The 20,819-nt window shown below is 35.8% G+C and overlaps 1 protein-coding gene across 1 annotated transcript in view; it reads right to left on the bottom strand.

Moving 5' to 3' along the window:
• STXBP4 (syntaxin binding protein 4) overlaps window positions 1–20,819 on the bottom strand; it is a 61,568-nt gene that overhangs the window by 37,811 nt on the left and 2,938 nt on the right. Inside the window, 19 exon segments of the mRNA XM_066332150.1 lie at window positions 4,286–4,351; window positions 5,405–5,491; window positions 6,148–6,260; window positions 7,552–7,648; window positions 8,143–8,225; window positions 10,723–10,801; window positions 11,795–11,845; window positions 11,847–11,892; window positions 11,894–11,942; window positions 11,945–11,982; window positions 12,347–12,453; window positions 14,540–14,579; window positions 14,581–14,670; window positions 15,234–15,363; window positions 15,974–16,080; window positions 18,048–18,122; window positions 18,895–18,964; window positions 19,934–20,029; window positions 20,223–20,296. Of these exon segments, the coding sequence (XP_066188247.1) occupies window positions 4,286–4,351; window positions 5,405–5,491; window positions 6,148–6,260; window positions 7,552–7,648; window positions 8,143–8,225; window positions 10,723–10,801; window positions 11,795–11,845; window positions 11,847–11,892; window positions 11,894–11,942; window positions 11,945–11,982; window positions 12,347–12,453; window positions 14,540–14,579; window positions 14,581–14,670; window positions 15,234–15,363; window positions 15,974–16,080; window positions 18,048–18,122; window positions 18,895–18,964; window positions 19,934–20,029; window positions 20,223–20,296 (1,498 nt within the window).

The raw sequence follows: 20,819 nt of genomic DNA, 5'->3' as shown, positions 1-20,819 counted from the left end.
CTCTACACTGTTAGTCTTAATGAACAATATATTCCAGGCTATAAATCAGCTAATGTCAGTGACATATAACCAGTACATCATCTTCCTTATCTTTGCAATATAATACCAATTTGGATGATGGCCAGGGACATCCTGGACTCTCAGAAAATAGAGCAGTAGAAGAAGTAACCACACATGTGGAACAGCAAACACCATTAGTGAACACAGGCAACATGGTGTTGTATAATTTCGAGGTTTCTGTTACAGGGCACAAGCACTAAGAGATCCATTTAAGTGACCTTTATTTGGACAGCAAGTAGAATGATTTTGCTTTTTTCCTCTGGAAGCATTGGAACTACACAAGGACCTCCTGCACCTGGAAACACAGACTCATCCCAAGCTTATGCTCCACGTGTGTGTAACTCCTACCTCCAGTGTCACAGTTGTGTGTTTACAGCACTAAGAGCAGTTTGAGGGATATTACTGCTCACACTCCCTGAAAGCACAGCCAATCAACCCCCCTGCAAGCTGCTCGTGGCACTCCTTTTTCCTAGAAACAATTCAGGGAACACAGGGACTTCTTAGAATTTATCAACCTACAGAAGGAGAGGTCAAAATTACTGCCTTTGGGGAGGCACTTTCTTGCCACTGTAAGAAACAAAAGGAGTCAACAGCAAGAAGTGTTTGGCCCTGCTGCTACAGAGGATGAATTGGGAACCTTCAGCAGCAAAGGCGTCCTTGGGAAACAGGCTGGAGGTGGGAGAAAGACTCTTGGAGACAAAGTGAAAAGATGCTCTGACGTTAGGTTTGACTAATATAAATGAACACAGAGCCTGAAAAAGGGTGGCATCTCAAAACCCACACTTAGGAATTATTAAATAAACTGACATGAGAAAAGTGAATAGAAAATTGCTATATGAAAAGGGAGGTCTTCATTTTGAAAGAAGACCTCCTTGAGATAAAGGTTTAATCTCTTATAATCCAGAATTGCCTTTACTCCTCCATTGTTTTTTCAGAACCCCAGTTGTTGAATATTAATTTCTCTGTAATAGCAGACTAAGTATGACCAGATTTTAACAGTGAAAGACCTAAAAGGAATAATTAAGGAACAATGGCTTCTTACATTACAATGAAACAATTACACACTACAACTGAATTAGTAAAATCGTCTGACACACCAGAGCTGTTTGCTGGAGCAGAGGGCACAAAGGGAAATGATTCTGTCAGGTTTTCCCATTCTCCAGTGAGGACACAGTGGGTCATCTCACCTGGCAGGATAGAGGGCCCCACCAGTGAAGAACTGATGGGTAACATCCACTTCAGCAAATGAGCTCTTGTCCCACTCAAATATATGTCCAAAGCCAGGCTGGATGGGGCTTGGAGCAATCTGGGATAGTGGAGGATGTCCCTCTCCATGGCAGGGGGGTTGAATGAGATGAGCTTGAGGTCCTTTCAAATCCAAACCAATCTAGGATTCTAAGACAAAACAGGCAGGGGACCTGCAGCTGCTAATATTTCATTATGTAAACACCTCATGGGACCCATTGTCCTGATCTAGTATGAAACCACTACAACCAATAAGGAACTAACAGCTGGAGGAGAGAAGCTGAATCCTTAAAATGCAATTTCAAGCTACAGGTTTCTTCCCAAGCCAGGTTCTATTCTTCCTTGGATACATTGAGTGTCAGAAAGTTTTGTCCCAGTTTTATTCCAGCCACCACAACACCAGAACTAAGATATTCTTTTAAACCACATGAAAACTGTAGCTACAAATCAACTGTACTTGTTGATTAATTCTACAAAAATTGTATGTTGAAATCATCCTTTGAAAGAACTTTGAACAACTTTAATATGTATTAAAATAAAAAGCTTATGAAATAAACCCAATGCTTCTTTCAGGCAGGGTGAAATCAAATTAAATACTGCTTCCAAACGAGCAGCCATTCAAAGCCCCTCTTTTCCCCTTAGAGAAAACAACCACAGGGTAGCAAATCTCAACCCTATGAACCAAGTCCAGGAGTTTGGGATACCACAAACAGTGTCTTATCTCTTACAACCTCTCCCATTTCCTGTGTTTAGCTAGGTGCTGCAGCTGACAGAAACTGCCCAGAAAAAGCTGTAGTACAGAAGGGATCATTCAGGCTGAAATACCCCAGGACTCTCAGGCAGCACAGGATCCAGTCCAACTCCTCCAGGAAGACAGAAGACATCATTACAGATTCACATCATGCTCTTGGCAAGACTTCAGGTACTCAAATTGCCTTTCTGTGTTCTGTGCCAATTTCGCTTACATATGATTTCAAGGAAGCCCCAAAGATACAGTGCTATATCACACTTCAAAGCAAAAACAGATGAATTAATGAACTTGAATTGTCACATACCAGTATTAGAAAATATTACTATCTCACTGCAAGTTTAGCAGCATTTCTAATCTTAGGAGTTTATTCATGCTGTTAGTTACGAGTCAAGCACTGTTTAAATGAATTGGTACTAACAAAGCATGTTCATTAACCAGAATATTGTACCCCTGTCTTAATGAATCTGTAATCTCTGCCAATTCACAATTAGTAGAAAAGAGAAATAACCACAAAAGGTAACCCTATACATGTGTGGTAACTTAAATCCTCATTTTAAACCTTGTTTTTTCAGGAAAGCAGTAATACTTCAAAAATCTTTAAACGACATTGAAGCCAGAAGACATTAAGCATAGACTTAATGTTTGCTTTGGTTGTTTGTTACTTTTAATCAGGTCATTAGGGCTCAATAATGTACTCATTAACTCCTTTCACTAACCAGCTCAAGCAGGAATGCACATCATAAGTTAAATGGCAACTTGTACTATAGGAGGCCTATTTTAAAAAACCTTATCACCATGAATCTCAGTAACAATACTGGTTTTAAATAAGAGAAATACATGTAAAATAATATATGGAAACCACTTGAACATGTATCAAGTATAAACAGAAGAAAATGTCTATTAAAAGCCCACTTATATGTGCTAAAATAGATCACACAATGCTATAATTATATCTAATTGATTATTTCTCTTTCACTTCACGACATGGAACCCTTTCAATGCCTACAAGACCATCTATTTGTCCCTGGGAGGTTTGCAGGGCAAAGCTGAATTTCACCACCACAAGACAATACCTGAGAAAAATAAAAGTGGGAGGACCTCGAGTGGTGGCAAATGGGCACTGCTGCCACTTAAAACATCTTAAATCAGCCCTATTCAAGGCTGCCTTCCCAGGAAAAGCAGGTTTGCACAGGGGATTGTACTCTGTAATAGCTTTAGTCTGGACTAATACACTGAACAAATGTCTGGTCTAGAATAACAGTCAACCCATTAGAGAATGGGAACTTCAAGTACATTACTGGAACAATCTTTCAGTTAAATTTTATCCAGAAGACAACCCAATCTATTTCCCACAGTGTACAGAGGGAAACAACACAATACTAATAAAAAAAATCTTCAAAGCAAGCTTTCGTATATTTGAGGAATAAAAGGTGATAATGAAGGTGTTCAATGTATGTTATGAGCAAAAATATAAAACTAATCTTAATACATGGGATTTTTAAACTTTATCTTGCATTTTCACATGACATCTGTCTTGAGAAATCTGTAAAGACTAGGTGCAGCAGTAAAGGAGGCAAGAGAAGCAGCCAGCTCATTAGAAGGAAAAGATGACAGGGTTTTCAGGAGAAAGAGGGAACAGGAAAGTTCCTTGGTTTTGAATCCAGGCTATAAATGCATGAGACTTAGATTTAATTGGGAATTTCCTTTAAGAGACCCAGGGAAGCCAAATACTCTGATTTATTGGCTCATAATTATAGACAGATTTGGAGGCAGAAACAAGACTTTCCTCAGAAAACCCTGACTACAACTTTTTTTCCTGGTAATTTCTTTCACATTAAAGCCTGGCTGACATATAAAGTAGTTAATGTTAGGACTGTAAACTAGGCAACTGTTGCCTAAGAACAGCAAAATCTCTTCAAGAACACTTAAGACTAGAAAGGTTCTACCACATCATTATCCCACTTCATTGATCTAGCTGGTCTCAGGGTTCCTATCTCAATTCAATGGCAGAGAAATAGAATACTGCTCTAAAAACTGAAGGATCAATGCTCCATTTTTAATCAAAAGCTCTGCAGTAACACAAGAACCACTTTGTGCTGAAATCAGTGTGAAAGTATAGTCTATATGAGCAGCATGTGAAAAAGCACTCCTTTCTCCATTCCACAAAAAAAAAAAAAAATAAAAAATTAGAAATTTTAAATAATTATAATTTTTAGAGACTTCACATACTTGCTTGACTACTTGTAGCTGCTCCGTTAACTGTTTCTGTAAGTTCACAGATTCAGACAATTCTTCCTGTTAAAACACAAAAAAGAATAAGTTTGAAAAAGAAAGAGGTTTGGTCCTAAAGCAATTAGCTCTTTCAAAGCTACAGATAGCAAAACTTAACTTCTATCAACAGCTTTTATAAAACCTGTGATAAAACCATCTCTAAAAGCTAACTTTTCTGTGAGTTCATTGATGCTGTTTAAGTTTCTTGAGTATTTTAGAATTATTTACTGAACACTTCTGAGATATATGTAAAAGAGTGTAAGAAATGAGGCAATTAATTATAGATTGATCATTGCCAGTTTTCCACATCAGCAATTTAGGGACTCCTGGTCAGTATTCACTGTGCTCAATGTAAATGGTGTTCTTTCATTTCAGTACAAAGCTCTCAGAAGAAGAATCCTTGTGCACAGAACAGAGAACTAATCTCTGGTCATTTCAACCCAATGTTTCTGTAATTTACAGCAAGAAATTTTTTGGACCAAAGGGTAATTTTTTAAATTGTCATCATCCCAAGCTCAGTATTCCTGTCCAAGAACCAGAGTTATGTACACTAAATATAGAATTTCCTATTTTATGGTTTGTTAAAAAAGAAATTCAGGACCATGAGAATGTGGTAGTAACCTGGGGTATTAAGAAATGATATTTATTGCTTTAAGACTTGGGAATTTTGTAATGTCTGGGAAAATATGTATTAATTTTGCACACAGATTAATTTATCCTCCAGTTCTGATTCCTTTCAGAATTATCAGCATGCACTCAAACTCTGCAGTTACTAGCATCACACATTTTTAAATAAAATTTCCATGCAAATCAGTAATTTCTCCAAATTCACTTCTGTGAAATGTCGGCTTAGTCTCATTTCTCTATGGATCAGATTAAAAAATGTGTTAGCATTTAGTATAATGGCTAAAATTCACTGTCTCCACAAATATATTGTAAGCAATCTTCAAACATGATTAGGACTGCCATTCTATTATCTAGAAAAACTGCAGTTGAAATTCCAACCCCAGTAAATTACTATACACACTCAAAGAATTAGTCTCTTGAATAATTTAAAGCAAATAAAAAGTAAGTTACCTTTAATTTACTAATTTCTTTTAAAGCTTCATTTCTTTCTTTCTTCAGTTTTTCCATATCATCCTCCAAGGAATCACAGGTTACAAACTGTGTATACAAATACATAAGGTTAGAATGTATTGCTAACTGTGTCTTCCATAATCTTTAACATCTTATATTAAAAGTTCTTGTTAATAGAATGAGAAGAAAATCTTAATTTTAGGATGATTTATAGATCTGAAAATGCTAAAAATGTTCAATAAAATTTTAACCAACTTATCTTCCAAATGAACAATTACTTTTCCTTTTAAAATTTATTAATAAAGTGCTTTTTAAAGTATACATCACCCCTTTAATATGTTAAATAATAAGGCATTCTATTTTAGTGTTCATATACCAAAAATGTCATTTTTAAAGTTACCTCTAGAATAAAATTATATTCACTGGAGCAGTAACTCAAATCACTGAGCCCAGTAATTGTTTCTCACTCACACATTTGCTTGCAACAATCCAAATTTTATTCAGAAACCTCAGTAAATCAATGTTGTCCAGACTTACAACAAACCACAATTTAATTACATTAATTGCTCTCTGCAAATTAGGCTGCTTAAAAAAGGCTTCACAGAAACTAGGTTATCTTAAAGAACCCCATGGTGTGGAGCTGTTTTAAACATCTGCCCAAGATCTGGAATTATTTTACATACAGTAAACTCTCCAATAATCTCCTCCCAGCTCTTCACACACTGACCAGGCACATATTTTACCTGTGAGTCCTGTAAGCTGGAAACTTCACTGGCCCCAAAGGTTACACATTTGTGGCTATCATCAGTTGCATCTGAGTGCATGGACAAGAGATTCCTTGAAACTTCAACAAAATCTAAGAAAAAAGCAATTCAGATTTTGTTGGTGTAGTCTGGAAGATCAGTTTAATAACAGATTATGGAAGCAACAGAACTGCCAGTATCACCATGAACAGCCACTCTGATAAATGCAGTGTCTGCCCTTCAAGCTTTCTAATGGGAAGAAAGAAAATCAGAGTGATATCTACCCAGAGAAAGTTCTGGTAAAGCTGGTAAGAATAAAAATACCCAAACTCATTGTGGAATGAAATATCCTCAAATCAAATTGTGAAGGAGAAAAGCAAAAAAAAAAGTGAGTTTGCCTTCAAAGTACCTGAGATGTTCTGCACTTGGCAGGTGTCTGTGAAAAATGAAATAAATCTGCACACCAGCTACACACACCTGCCTGTACCAATGTGTTGACCTTACCAGAGGAGAGAGGAAAAAGGAAAAATTTCCTGCTAGCTCAGAGCTCATGGTTTCCTTTTCAGGCCCCTTTAAACCCCTGATAGAGGCTTGGTAAAATTGATGTTGACCAAGTTGAAAGTTTTAATACAAAGAGTTCCCCATGCACAATCAACATGACTTGGATTACCCATACATTTTGAATTAAAAAAAATTGCTAGGCTATGACAGAAAGGTGGAAATATAAAGGTCAGTTTACTCTACATAAAATCTGATAAAATATCCAATATCTTTCCCAATGAAGATACTTTTGAATGTTTAAGTACAAAATACTATTTTTCACACACTAGTGTTTTCATAGACTGGAGGAAAAGTGAAATTTCCATCAGAACCATCATGTCTCTCAGTTTCTGAAAAATATTTTTAAATTGCAACAGCACCAACTCATTCCCATCAGAATTAGGTTTAGCTGGAAGAATTGTGATGGTCACCTTGCAAACTTGTTTCTATATGCAATAGTTGAAATTGAAATAATTGAAATTCTTGCTTCCCACTTACTAAAGTTAAGTGATCCATCAGTTATCTTGCTTTAAGAAGCCGGTTCAACCATCAAAACTCTCCCAACTAATTTTTGGAAAAATTACAGTTCCCTATTTTTGAACAAAAAATGAAGGATTTTGTGAGCACAAAATGAAACTCTCCTAAGGCTGCTCTTAATAAGATAAATTTGTGATTTGCATTCCTATTACTTAGCTTCAGAACTTCAAGCTTATTTCATACAGTAAAATAAGGTTCTTGCCTCAAAATATGATTTTATTTGCAGCAGCAACCCAATAATGACAAAAAAATATATATTAATGGTTATTATCTATCATTTCTGTATTGCTCCTTTTATTATTTTCTATGGTAATTAACAAATTATACCTCCAAAAGACACTGTTCCTTTAGAATCTTTATGAAGTTGCTGCCTTAGGGCTTGCTGCTGATCATCTGTGAGCTGAATCCCAAGATAATTCAGTGCCTGGAAGGAAAAAAACTTATTTTGGAGTGAAAAAAGAAAGGACTAAGGATAATGACTGCAGAGACATGGGGGAGTAATTAAAGAGCTACACTTCAAAGAGCCTTTGTATCCTGGTACACTCTCACTGACAACACTTTTATTCCAGAGCCACTCAGTGACTTTTCCTTCTAATTGAGAGATGTTCAGATATTCTTTAACCTTGAATACAGATGACTGTAATAAGCAAACCCCTTTGTCCTTAATAACTGCTTTAAAAAATCCTGAGGGGATGTTCTGATTCCAGAAGAGTTAATCAGTAATTAGATTAACAAAAACAGTAATTTGCCCAATATGTAAACCGAAATATTGGCCTGCAACATGAAAGCACTATCCAAATAGAATATTCTGTGTGTCATTTATACCTTAAAGTTTGTCAGCCTATAATATTGTCCAGATGTTTTACCTGCATCATGAAAGGGGAGGAAGGGAGAACTCAGAAGATTTTAAGTATTTACCCTCTCCAGCTTTTCTGTTTTGAGATGAATACTCAAGTTCTTTCCTTGGGGCTCATAATCATCATTCTGGATGGGACCAATAACTAAGAATAAAAAAAAAAATAAAGTAATAATGATGTAGTGGTAACTATTGCTTTGAAAAAAATTGTTCTGAAGCTCTGTTAATCAAGTGGATCCCAGCTTGGCCAAAAGACATATTAATTCTTAGACTGACATATTTTTTAAAGGACATAATTGTAATCCACAAAAATTATCAATCATGGTATCAATCCTTCCACTTTTTTTTTTTTTTTCATAAAAAAGTGACAAGTAGCAAATTAACAGAAAAATAACCAGGAATACTTTGAGTGATCCATCAAGCATATTGGCTTCTCCTTGTGGTATTTTCTCTTCTGTCAGAGATACACAGACCTTCAGGAAACAGAAGGGAAACACACTTGTGAAATTCCAAGAGAGACCTCCAAGACACACCCTCAGTGTAACTGACAGTTGCCAAAAGCACATGGAATGATCTAGAAAACACTGAGGTAAGAGAGGGAATGACCTGTTCCCAAACATGGGCTGTTGTGAGGGAGCTTAGGCTGAACTCCTCTGGCCCCTCAGTACTTTTTCCTGGAAGGAACTCTTTCCCAAGAACTCCAGTGCATTAGGCCACCATTCATCAGCACTTCTACCCTTATAGTCAGAAACACAAGTTTGCATGGGTTTTTTGACTGTCACTTGGATTTTAGATGTAGCAATAAAAAAAAAATCGTTCTTTGCACTCATTATTAATAAATATAATGTAAATTTAATTCTTTATTTCGTTAATAGATTATAAAGGTACTGAAACCAAACGCAGCATTTGACAAGTAAGGATCTTGCAGTTTAAGATTCTCTCTAGAGGAACAGAAGGAATCACAGAGAATTCTTTTTTTTAAATTTTTTTAGTTTCACAGTGTATCTGTTTCCAAGCTCAAAGTAATTTACATACTCTTTACATGCCAAAAGCATAAACCAAAATATCTTGAAAATCTCTGACATTAACACCTCTCACATGCATAATAAATTCTGAAGACAGTGGGCTAGAACCTTGGTGGAATTGGCTCAAGTTCCCTTCAGATCAGAATGACAAAGCCTCATGTGTGAGTTTGTGCAAAAACTTCTCTAAACGATGGCCGATTTTTTCATAAAGTGCTAAAAAAAAAAGAGTATCTCATCTAAGAGATGCTTTAATTTTTCAAGGTTATCTTTTAAAGTTTATCCTTGAAAAAGGGCAGCATGAAAGATGTGGCAGATTTGACAAGGGATGTTGCTGTTAAAAAGAAGAAAATGAAATATAACAAGTTGCAGTACAAACTGGAGCTGCTCTTCTACCTACATTCTTTAGATGTGTTCAAAGACTGTCCCCCTTCTTGGTGTCTTCAACAAAGAAGGTCCTGTGTACTGAATTATATTAACCAAGAGTTTCATATATAGAAAACATTAAAAAAATAAGACCTTTGTCTCATTTCTTTGTTTTAGTTGTAGTGTTTTTCACGGTCAGTTTGTAAAAACTGAGTGATCATGAATCTAAATGACCTAATACAAAATTTCACCAGTTTCAGCAGCCCACACTTGTCAGCTCACCCTTCAAGGAAAGGAACCAACTGGTCAGATTTGCAATACGGACCTGTTTCATTTTAAACCTGAATATCTAATACGGGCTATAATAAATACAGGTACAACTTAAATAACACAAGTGGAAAAACACCTGGAATGAATCAGATCCTGTTATTTGTTCTTTCTCTCCTCAGTAATTAGACATGAAAGGTGAAAAGCTAAGCTTATACTTATTGCTACTGCCTCAAGAACAAGAATAAAGTTCAGGTCTGCACAGAGAAATACTGAACAGAGACAATTTTAATCAGTGTGTCAATGGGGATTCCCATTATTGTGTCACTCTTGCATTTTCAGTGTTTCTAAATGCAATATATTTGTTTCCCACAAGAATTACAGTTGTTCAGCTCAGCTTTGGTTCTGACCAAATTTCACACTGTTTTTCCTTAAATCTTGTTTTCAAAATAGATATTTAGAGATGTGATCAAAGTGACTCTTGTCCTTGTTGGAATGTCATGACTCTAAAAGACAAATATACAGGATATATTGTATTTGTTATTAACTGAAGAGCTGTTAAGAGGGCTGCATATTATTTCTATTCTTTCAATATGCTGCCCTGATTTAAGCAGTAGAACCATGCAAGCAGCATACATCCCCAGAATTTCATCAAATCAAGAAGCACAGTTTCTATGGCAACCTAATCTTGATCTATATGTAAGTCTTCATTATATGGTTTCTACCGAGTCTATTATCATTACTGCTGTATAGCAATGTTGTGATCACTCATTTTGTTTGCTTTCAGCTGTTTATTAGAGACAATGCAAATTATATTTGACAGAAGCTACTAAAAACTCATTGATCTCAGTCCTTTATTTAGGAGTATAAAAACACTGCAATGTTCCCTTTTTTTAAAGACTATTGAGTCTCATTACGGACTATGTTCTCTTGACTGTTATTGAAAGAAGAAGGAAACGGGTGGCAGGGAATTAAATCAGCACTTACCCGTGGCAGACACAGCAGCAGGATTGCTGTCCAGAGCAGTAATTGGAGATTGCTCTCCCATCTTGACTCCAGTTTCCATCTACGAGAGGAAATGAAAAGTCATGAAAGACCATTTCTAAAGCAGATCACAAGCCAGACCAGAAATACACATTAATGACAAAAGGGACAGGAAGGGAGACTGGGGAAAGAAGAAAGGGCTGGGTAGATCAAAAGAAACTCCAGGAGAAAAAGAAAGGCATGGGGTGGGTGGTGGTGAGAAGGAAAAGCATTGGAAAAAAATCAGATCAGGCCTCATCAAAACCTTGGGTTTTGAAAATCTTCATAGATTAAGCACAGGCTCTCTAGCAACCCACTTCAATGTTTTATCCCTAATAGGAAAAGAAAAATCGGCAAGAATTTTAAGTACAAATATAAGAAGATTTGAGAATCACCTGTTTTGACTTTGTGTTTGAGACATTTTATCGTCCTCCTTCTAAGACAATACTTGATTCGCTTTAAAAATATGATAAACTGAAAATGTTCTTTTCAAAAAATTGAAAGATTAAAACATCAGTTTTAAAAATCGTCTTTCCTCATGGTCAACATTACTTCTTTACACTATGGTGAGCTTTATGAATTAAAAACAATTGCTGCTTAGCCAAAAGAAAGGGGGAAATCCCACATACTTCTAGGACTTTTTTTAAAAACAAAAATCTCATCATCACAGAGCAAGGTGAGATTGTACTGTACTCACACATGTGTGGTAAAAAGGGAGTGTTTTTTATCTCTGAAATAGGTATATACTATATCTAATTCCCAAACTTCAGAGAAACAGTAAAGGAGAACTTGGTATCTAAGAACACAGTTAAGTGCTTTTTTGTTTTCTTACCCCAAGGTCAACTAATTCCTCTCATCAGTGTGGTTTACGCTCCTGTTATACAACATGGTTGTTCCAAAAAGTTTTGATATTCCCAAAGACAATATTGTGCAGGAAAATAGACAGTCATTTTCTACTAAAATGGAAACTCAATTACAATTAGGAGAAAAGCAAGCATTTGCTCAGTTTGTTCTAAGAGGAGTAGAGTACACTCACAGCATCTAGAGGGAATGTTGAAACCAGCCTCCCATTAGGAGAGGGAAGAGGACGCAAGTGCTGCAGCCTGTTGCTCTCCATGGCTAACAGAGATGTTAAAGGCTGAAAGGATGCTGCAGATTCTCTGGATGACTGGGTATGTTTTCTTCCTAATAAAAGCTATCTCCCACAGATTTTCAAACCTAGAACTAAAATTTTAAAAGTTTCAACATATAGTATATTTCTATTATTCATAAAATTATACAAAAATTAAACGTTTCCAAACACAGTGTGTGGGTTTATTTAATTATTTTTCTAAAAGGATGTCCTGTTACCCATCATTACAAAGACAAATATTATACTTTTTATTTAAAAATTAAAGTATCATAATTTTACAGGTCTAAAAGGTGCACTTGAGTCTTTTCTATGAAATAATATTACAACGGAATATTTAAAAAAATTAATATCTCTCATTTCCTCTAAGGACACAAAACCACATTTTGCATTAATCTGATCATAGCTACCATCTATTAAAGAATTTTGGATGATTGGCTGTTTCACAGTATCAGATACCTCATCTTTGTTCTGTTGATTATACTTTTTGCCTCTTCATAGGAGACTCCAATCATGGACTCTTTGTTGATAGACACAAGCTGATCCCCAGGCTTCAATCGTCCATCCTAAAATAACAAATATAAAACCAAACCCACAAACTTTATATGAATTGCTAACACCACAGAAAGAACTGTATAGTCACTGCAATTGGACATATTCCCCTGGTTCTATTAGGACAAGAAATATCAAGAACAGTTCTGCATTCTGCCTATGCTTGACAATATTCCAGAAATAAACAGATTAAACAATCATCCCTCACCATTAAAGGAGTCATTATAAAATTCATGAGAGAAAGCAGACCTCAGAAATTGTATAAAGAACTTTGGGCCCAGCTAAACATTTCTGTTAAAAATAAACCAAGGGAAAAAACAACAGATTTTACCAGCAGCAACCCATATGACTTTAGGAAGCTTCTTTACTAATTAATTCAGCTCTGAGCTGGATTAATTTGTATTTCAGAAGCAAATGTTCATGGCAATATATGGAACTCTTCAGACACTCACTACCCATGTCAGTGAGAAAACCAGATTGGTCTATTAGAACTCCGCAGTCAAAACCATGACAGAAATAATATTATCAACTTCATGCTTCTGTTGAATTAATTGCAAACTCTCCACCAGAACAAGAACATCTCACATTTCTATCTCAGAGACTCTAAGACAAGACTTTAAACATGCTGATTTCTAAGACAGAGCTTTCTTTACTCACATTGTTAACAGAGCCCTCAGCAATTTAACTGGAAATTCAAGCAATTCACCTATGGCTACAGAGTTAGTTATGACATTTGTCTAATGTAATACACATCGAATTACACAGAACAAGTGTCTGCTCTTCAGCTCCTAAGGAATCAAACACAAAATCAATCTATGTGGGGAAAAAAAGATGTGTACAGAAGATGAAACATAGGAAATAAGTAAAATACCTTCTCAAGACCAGTATAATTTTACCTACTTAACACCTACATCCCATAATTTTAGTTGTGTTGCTTCAAACCTATGCCAGCACTTTACTACCTTTTTTTTTTTTTTTTTTCCCGCTTAGTGCTCTGGTTAAAGAACAAAGCTGTAGATATTTTATACTGCCTTCATTCAGCATGTCCTAATATCCATTTCAATGGTGCCCTCATGTGGCAGACGTTTAAAATATGCTTTCTCCTTCAACTTCCCAAACAGAATAACCAGGATTGGGAAATTACCTCTATTATTGCTAATATTAGAGCCTACTGAAAATTGATGTCTTAGTTTATTGATTATGTGTGATAGGCTTTAAATTACATAGTGAGAAAAATGTTTTAGAAGCCACAACAAAATAGGAGAAAATAATGAGGAATGATTACCATTTATCTACTTAAAGAGGTCTTTGAGAAACATTGCATTTTTTATCTTCCAGTTTGCATTTTAGAATTAAACTTAAGTCTACAAAAATTCAATAGCAAATAGTTATAAGCTGCTTGGGGATGAAACTCACTGCTCATGAATTGAGCTCATCCCCTCTTGCTGGGCTAGAGGCAAAAGCTGGTGTCTACACTTCCAAATAACCATAATTACTCAGGATGCCAGAGGAGACACTTGGATAAACAGTTCTGTGTACCTGAACCAGGCAATTACATTATTTATTTCATTTTTACACTGACAAATCCCCCTGATTTACATAATGCATTTGTCACAAATTAAAACAGTAATCAACACCAATTCATACATTTCATTTGTACATTTCGGAATATTTTTTTCCTAATTTGCCTACACGATGATTTCCAACTGCAAGGATTCATCTAAATGAAGTCTCAGGGAAATAGGATTTTTTTTCAAAATCCAAGAAAATAAAAAGGAGGTGCAATCTGTAGCTCTGTCCCATCCTTCCTGATTTACCTTGCATCATGCAATCTCTTACCAAAGTTGGTTTTGTACCTTCTCATACATAAACTGAGGAGTAAGAGCCTCCTTTACCTCAAATGAACTTATGAATAAATTTTCATTACCATGTAACTCTTTTACAGAGCAGTGAGATAATTCTGTTAAAAGAAGGCAAGGAGGAACAGAAACACATTTTGTATTTAAAATATGACTACAGATGTAGCATACCAAAGCAAGTACTAAATTAAGGCAAAAATACAGGTGTCTGAAGGGGAAGGAAGTGGAAAAAGGCCTTTACCTTATGGCAATCACCACCAGGGATAATTTCTTGAATATACCAAAGGGCCTTCATTTCTATTAATTCCTCCCACAATATTCAAACCTAGGCTCGTTCCTTTGCAAACAGAGATAATCTGAAATGCACTGTCACTAGAAATAAAAAAGAAAGAAAAGTAGAATTACTTCACAGAACCAGATTATAAAGACTGAAGCAATAACCCGTCATTATCTTACAGGTTTTGTAAATATGTATTACAGTAACAAATAGAAATAGTGGATATTTAATCTCCGTGTTCAAATATTACACTATTTACAACAAATCAACTTCTGACCATTACAAAAAGAATTGATACTCTATTTTACAAGGCTAAAAACTCCTCTCTCTTATATAGAGAAGGGATATATACTATATCCCAAGGCTTATGGGAGTATCTGGGTACACATAAACCAGGAACATTAGGATACACTAAAAATTCACTAGGATACACTAAAAAAATCAACATGATTAATCATCTTCTACCACATATCAATAAATAAATAGAAAAATAACTTATTAAAATGGACAGTCTGCAATGTTGATGGTATTATGAGCTACAGGACTGTAAGTCAAAAAATAAACCCAAACTTTAGCACTTAGTGCTCTACCCAAATTTTCCCTGACCAGCCAAATACAGCATATCCTGCAGATCCCACAAGAGAGTTTTGGAGATTACTTTGGAAGCTTTGGGGATGGTGGTGGGACACAATTATTTCTGAGGCTGCTGGTGGTGATATCCTTTGGATGCAACTGAGGACTCTGTGACCTTGAGGATGACCCAGAAGAAAGGCTGTCTATGGATTTTGCTTCAGAAAAAGAAATAATAAGAAAAACAAACAAAAAAATAAAAGTCACATCTGGGAAAAAGCACAAAATTTCAGCTCATGAAAGTCAGTCCAGTAGGACTATTTTTATATTAGAAAGCAGACAAACTAAGCAATCAGACAAGCAAAATAAAGCCTGCAGAGAACTAAGAGCCACCCAGGGTTCCAGGAATAAATTTTTAAAACATAACAAGTGATTTTTTCCAAATTTGGTGCAAAATACAAAACTGACTAATCCCCCATGCTATATAAAGGCATCTTAATTAGGCAGTAATTCCAGTAATATTAGAATTTATAGTGTTCTAGATCGAATTTTTACTAGTGTTTTGTGGCACATTTCAGCTACAAATACCAAAAACTTTTTACATAAATCATTAATTAAAACTGAAAGTAGATATCAGTATATTTATTTTAAGAGCTGGGAAATCTGACACACAAATTCCTCAAGGTACATGTGTGTTTTGTCTGACTTTCAGCCATTTCCTCTAATACACCTCCCCTCAAATAGGGGATTTTAAGTACAAGTTTCTACTCCACCCACGGCTGATTTTTGTCCCCCAGGATTATTTCAGACTGGAAAGTGATCTCTCACCAGCTAACTGATGTGTTGGAGAAGTTCTTGCAGAGCTGGTGCCACTGTGAGAGCCATACTTGTCCATCAGGTCATGAAATTCTTTCCGTGCCAATAAAGAAGATTTTCTTTGTCAGGATTTGGTGTTAGTTTGAATGGACCCTGTGAAACCTGCCCTGCTTGTTCCTCTTCAGAGAAGGAAGCTCAACCTCCACTGAAAGAGGAAAGCCCCATCAAATGGTCAAGAAAGGCAAAAAAAATATAATATAATGCATAATAAAGATGGGAAAACAACAGACTATGGATGAAATGGACTGCTGGTAAAAACAGTTTTATTTTAACCCTGCTTTACCCTGAACTGCATAACTTAAAAACTTGTAATACAATCAACTATAGATAAGACAGTGGTACTACCAAGCTCCAGAACAATTTATTTATATTAGAGGGAATCAGATTATACACCTATAGCATACTCATGTTTTAAAAGAATGCTTTTACTTCAATTACACTGAACAAGAACCCAGAAAAACTGACAAAGATGTGGCTCCTTTAAAACAAGAGGACAGAAGAAATATTTATTAACTACCAGAAGCCAAAAGCAGAAGTTTTTTGCAGACACCAATCATATTCTAACAGACTGGCAAAGATGCACATCTTGTGTGACAGGCATTGAAGAGAATACAAAAATACTTGATTCATCTGATATTGAATCCAGCCTAATTTAAGAAAAAAGTTCATAATCTGAGCTCTGATTACCTCAGTGATAACTGATTTAAAAGATTATAATCTAGAGTGATGTAAGTCAGAAACATCACCAAATTAACAGTACAGAATTAGTCAGAGAGAAAAGAAATTAACTGATTGCAAGGAGAGTAATTCCCAGGTAATTCCAATTTGACTTCTGAAGGTTATTCAAAAACGCTGGATATACTATTTTTTAAAAAGAACGGCATTTATTGTATAATGCTGGCCCCACGGTACACACATAAACACAGCTGAATGTAAATTAAATAATATTTAAGCATAGAATGTAAAGTCACGAGAAAAAAATTCACAGGCAGCTGGTGAGGGACTGGATGGAATGGCAAATCCTGCCCAGGCCACTGCACTTCTCCCCCGGAGTGGTTAAAGGACTGACGGATTTTAATTATTCAAGGAGTTTACAGGAACTAGGCCAGTATGCTTTAGATAAAAGCAGATTAAGAGTGGACCTCACATATATTAGGCAGCCTGAAAAAAAGGAGAGATCAGAGGCTACTGAGTGATTTAGATGTCTGTCAAATACAAAAAAAAAAAATAAAAGAACAGAAAGAGGAAGCTTAACTCGGACAAAAGGCTAAAGGAATTTAGAGAAAAAAATCCTTTATGGGGAGATTACTCTGGAAGTGGAACATCCCAGGACAGGCAAATAACAGCAGATACTCTCGCAATGATTTTTAAATATAGTTACATAACAGCTGTTTCCTCCTGAGATTTAAGTCAAAAGGGGATACAGACCTGGATTGCCACATTGCTGATGATTCTCTGCCAATATTGGTTTATATGCTTAATTTTCAACAGTCAGGTTAAAGCTATATTTAACATAAAAGTCCTTAAAATGAATATACTTTGGGCTACCTGCTGCAGTGAACAGTTTACCCTACTTATCTAAACTATTCAAATTCATTAGAGATTGAAAAGCAAACTTCTGTGGGGAAAAAACAAGGGAATCTGCCTTTTGTCAAAACACAAAACCAGTTTAAATCTTACATTTTAGTGGGAGCTCTAACAGAGTCCTCATTTTTCATTATTTTAAAATGTGAGAAGTATTTCAAGAACTATCACAGCAGATAATTTAAATGGTTTTAGCTGTAAACATAACATTACAATCCTCCTCTTTAAACTGAAGTTGGTCTGAGCTTGCTACTTGAAGTGATTGATGCAAGTGATCTCAGAATGAACTGGTATCAAATATCACGCAGAAAATGTGACATGTGGTGCAATTCTGCAATTAAAACTAATCTGAAATAAAAACAGATGCAAGCCCACCCACCCACCCTGAGATACAGCACTGGATTTTTATAAGTTTTGAGGTTAAAACCATTTTTTCTCTTACTTTGCTTCTTCATCTCTAGCAACGAGCAGAGACATGTGATTAGAGGCTGAGGCTGTTCTCAAGATGTCAACAGCCCTAGATGGGGAAAAAAGGCCAAATAAATATATCAGGGGGGTGGCAATAAGTGAGCAGTGCTAGAAGAGCAGGAATATGGACAAATTGCTAAGGTATGAATAATTTGCATGCCCAAATTCAGCAGAACTTAAAGTGAGCACTGGGGATCAGAGCAAAAGACAGACTGTGGTACATCTGCTGGCAGCAGTAAACCAGGACTGATCTCTCTTTCCCTTCCTTCTGACCCATCCCTCCTTGGGCCATCCTGCTGCCTTCCTGAGCCTCCTTCAGAATTAACAGCCCATCCCAACAAAAGCTCCTGACTCAGAATCTCCCTCAGCAATACAAATGGCAATTTTCCTTTCAATTTTCTATCTTCATCTCCAGCACTGAAAGCTGCACTGATCTTACAGATCCAGCTACAGAAACCAACTACAGCTTTTTCTTTCCGCTTCATTGTGCCATTACACAATTGCTGCCATCATTTACATTCACCAGTACTGAACCAGCAGAAAGCTGTATTTTAACAGCTTCTACTGCTGTTTTCACACACATTCTGCAATCTGTGTCATTAAGAAATGAGGTGATTCTGGTGTTACAAAAGCACATAAAGTCCTTCACTTTTCTACAAGAGTTTTGCTGAATCAGATTTACAGGAAAAATGACTTGGGAGTTGAACTCCAAGGATCTCAGGGAAGTTGTGCTTTTTCAGTCAGTCACTGATAATGGCCAAACTAATCCATGTATAACATTCTGAGCTCTAATAACCATTCAGGAATCAGTACAAACATACCTTTCGTTTGTTACTCCAACCAAGTTTTCTCCATTGACGTCTAAAATTAGGTCCCCAGTTAGCAAGCGGCCTTTAAGTGAAACCAACAGTGATTGATGAATCAACAAGAAAATGGTGAACATATTGCATTAAACCAGGACTTTTCTTTCAATTTTATGTGACTTAATGCATTACACAACTTTGTGACTGTTGGCACCTGATCCGAAGATAATTGACATAAGAGTAGAAACTAGAAATCAGGCTTGTTAACAACAGAATAGCCACTGGAAATTACAGTCATTTAGCTATTTGTATTACTTACACACAGCATAAATATTTTTGAGACTAGAATTTGTACTTCACAGTTGTGGAACTAATTTTTATTTAAATCTTGCTCTTAACATTATTTTAAGTTACCACATGTAGATATATTAATGTTTTAGACATTAGTAAACTCAGCTAGAAGATTTTTTTTTTTAGAACCAATTCCATTTTTTAGCCTCCTGAAAATCTCAAGTTTAGGAACCTGAAGTCAATTCACATCACTTCAAATGATCATTTTTCACAAGACAAGATGGAATCTCAAAAAACCCCATACAGAGACCTAGAACAGAAGGCTGTAGCTTAATTGTTGCAAACTCTACCAAGTGTAATTTCTTCTTTCCATACTGATCTTAATCACCAGCAGACCATCATTAAAAAAAAAATTATCAGAATTAATTAAAAGTATTAGTTCTATACAGGAAACCCCAGTCTTATACCTTATAAATTAAAAGTGATTCAGCATCGCAACACTTATTCAACAGTGCTGAAAGACTGCCAATTGCCTTCACCAGCCATATCTAGATTTGAACACATTTTCAAGACCTGAGTGTATTAAAATCTTTTTCCATAAAGGGTCCAAATTTCATCTCTCTATCTTAAAGTATACCAAAACTTCATGGATGCTGATTAAACCATACTATTTTAAATATCCTTACCCACAAAGTAAAATAAAGACTTCTTTTGACAGCTTTTTATATGCCGTGTTTTTGTAGCCAAAAAAATTAAAATTACTTACTATCTACAGCAGCAACCCCTCCAGGTAGAATTCTCTTTATGAAAATCCCATAATCTTCTGCTGTTTGTGCCCGATAACCTCCAATAATTTTAACTCCTGAACAACAAACAAAAGGACAAAAGTGAAAAATTGGTCATTCCACCTGCTGTGCTAAATGTATTTGCAGTAAAATCCATGAAAGCCAAATCCACTTTCCTGATACCAAGTATGAGCTGGCAAAGCTCACCAGGTGTTTTTAGGTTTGGTTTTCTCAGAATTATTTCTCAGAATAATGTGCAGCCTTAGTTACCTAATCCATTCTGGCAATCAGAGAAAGAGATGCGGTGAACAGCTCGATTAATTCCATGAGGGCCCATAATGGTCCTAAGGAACGAAATAAAAGTCATTAAATTACAGAAATGTAGGTAGAGCTATGTTAAGAGAAAAGAAATTACAGTGACTATGTTTTCAACTCAAACACAAACCCAAATCAGTTTTCTCCATTGACAACTTCATGTTGTTTGGTATCTCTGAGCTACGACCTCCACAACCAAAAATCAATCAACTCATCACAAATATCAGATGAAAAGGCACAATAAATATACAGAGTTTACTTTCTTTTCCCCCAAAGCATGTCAGGTTGAACTGTGAATCCCATTTTGAGTAATAAAAGGATTGTGATTAAATATAAACAAAATTCCAGAAGCTGGTCCATCCTAACATTTAGGCATGAAAAACCACACCACTGTAAAATCAGTCTTCATCATGCAAGAATATTTGAACAAAAGAACAGCTAAACCAGTGCATAAAATTATTTCCTAAGATATCTAAAATATAATTTTGTGGCTATTTATGAACATAATCTTTTCCCAAATCTTCTAATTTCTTCACTCAACATTGATTTCTT

Source organism: Sylvia atricapilla, chromosome 18 (genome assembly GCF_009819655.1).
Source record: "Sylvia atricapilla isolate bSylAtr1 chromosome 18, bSylAtr1.pri, whole genome shotgun sequence".
NCBI lineage: Eukaryota > Metazoa > Chordata > Aves > Passeriformes > Sylviidae > Sylvia > Sylvia atricapilla.
This window is presented reverse-complemented; position numbering and strand designations above follow the sequence as displayed.